The following is a 1,972-nucleotide window of genomic DNA, read 5'->3' as shown; positions in this document are numbered from 1 at the left end:
ATATTTCTGTATTGATGGGAAAAGTTAAATGTAGATTTGAATTCATTCCATCGTCTAAAACATAAAGATAAAGTTATATGATTTAATTCTTTCAGATCAGGCATAATTAGAGAAGAATAGAAAAATAGAAGAGAAACTGATGCAAATGTGTTAGAGCAATAACTTATGATCTTAATGGGAAGACTTGATAAATAAGGAAGGAAATGCATGCAAGCTATTTAAAGCTAGTTTTAAGGATGTTCCTGAAGCAACGTGAGATTATATTCATTCAATCTTGCCACTCAAAGACTTTATGGGACTATTAACTGACTGTTTTTCTGAGTCTAACTCCAGGTGTGAGTATCAAGGAAGGCTGACCCAAGATGCCAGCAGCCCTGTGAGAGGGCAAGCATAAGCTGCAGGTATGATTTCTTGGCAAAGTTGAGAGGGCAACTGTTCAGCATGTACTGAGGTGGGAGCCTTTTGACTTGATTTTCTTAACTGAAGCATGGCAGACTAGGCCTGGCTCAATGCAGCTTGCAGTTTGACATAACTTCTGCCTGGAGTTGATAGGAAGCTGGGGAAAATATGGTCCCCTTACTCTGAGTCCCTGCTCTCTTGGTGGCAAATTTCTATAATCAGAAGGTTTTGTAAGTACAGTAAAAAGAAAAATCTATTAAAATATTGATTATGGAACATCTTAGATTACCATAGGACTAGGAGCAGCATTTTTGCATAGGTCCGTATATGAGTTAGATTTTCTTTTAGTAATGGTAAAGAGACAATTAGATCAAGGGCTTGTGAGAATATTATTTTGCTATTTGGTTAATATCAGGCTTGTCTAAAGCTTTGTTACAATTAGTAATGTTAAAAGAAGAATGGGGCTCTTTGGTGAAGGTATCGCAGGCTGCAGCCGCGTGGAGTCGGCAGTCCCTGCCTCTCCTCCTCCTGACTCACCGCTGTTCGCTCTCACCAAGGAATAAGTCGGTCAGGAAGCCGCTCCATTGTCATGGCATTCAAAGACACCGGCAAGACCCTTGTGGAGCCCGAAGTGGCCATTCACCGGATCCGTATCACCCTCACCAGCCGCAATGTGAAATCACTCGAGAAAGTGTGTGCTGACCTAATCAGAGGAGCCAAAGAAAAGAACTTGAAACTGAAGGGACCTGTTCAAATGCCCACCAAGACACTTCGGATCACAACTAGAAAAACTCCTTGCGGTGAAGGTTCAAAGACTTGGGATCGGTTCCAGATGAGAATCCACAAACGCCTTATTGATTTGCACAGTCCTTCTGAAATTGTTAAACAGATCACATCTATCAGCATTGAACCAGGTGTAGAAGTTGAAGTCACCATTGCAGATGCCTAACCAATCATTTCTTTTAATAAATTGATTGCAACTATTAAAAAAAAAAGAAGAATGGGTTGTGGATTATTCTATAAATGCCATCAAAGAAACATGGCATGACAAAAATTTATGATATTGTATGTACTGTGATAAAAATTGGTTATTTAATGTGTTTATGTGTGTGCTGGAGTCCATTGTTAGCTCCTTAAGTGAGGTATTATCCTCCTGGTGAGGAAATTAATAATGAGTGAATGTAAAATATAAGAAACTGGGTTCTGATGTGAATTTCTTAAACAGAACAATTGGTCAAGGTTCCAATTTTTTAATTTGTAAAATGATTAGGGTTATAAGGATTAGAAATGGTAACTTAAAATTGTGCTAAGGTGACTTTTGTAGGAGAATGGACAGAAAGCTGGTTCCTGTAAGAAGACAAGAGGAAGGTGCTGGGATGCTGTGCTGAGAACAAATGCCAAAGACCAGAAGACTTGATGCTCCCTGATGGATAGCTATACTGGAAAAGACTTTTTGAATCTTAAAGGGACAGTTGATCATCATTTTCCTTTGGGTTTCTCTATCTGTATTTACAAAGGGGACTGCCCCCTTTGATTTATCAATGCGTCGGAGATTTTGAGGAATGGAAACCTT

At 39.2% G+C, this 1,972-nt stretch overlaps 1 protein-coding gene across 1 annotated transcript; it reads left to right on the top strand.

Annotated features, from left to right (window-relative positions):
- Positions 1 to 966: 966 nt before the first annotated feature.
- Positions 967 to 1,394, top strand: LOC118843810 (40S ribosomal protein S20-like). Its single transcript, XM_036751588.1, has one exon. The coding sequence runs from the start codon at positions 989 to 991 to the stop codon at positions 1,346 to 1,348; it is 360 nt and encodes a 119-aa protein (XP_036607483.1). The 5' UTR covers positions 967 to 988; the 3' UTR covers positions 1,349 to 1,394.
- Positions 1,395 to 1,972: the final 578 nt, after the last annotated feature.

This window comes from Trichosurus vulpecula, chromosome 3, assembly GCF_011100635.1.
Source record: "Trichosurus vulpecula isolate mTriVul1 chromosome 3, mTriVul1.pri, whole genome shotgun sequence".
Taxonomy (NCBI): Eukaryota; Metazoa; Chordata; class Mammalia; order Diprotodontia; family Phalangeridae; genus Trichosurus; species Trichosurus vulpecula.
This window is presented reverse-complemented; position numbering and strand designations above follow the sequence as displayed.

Coding starts and splice junctions, on each gene's coding strand:
- LOC118843810 (XM_036751588.1), top strand. CDS start 989: ATGGCATTCAAAGACACCGGCAAGACCCTTGTGGAGCCCGAAGTGGCC.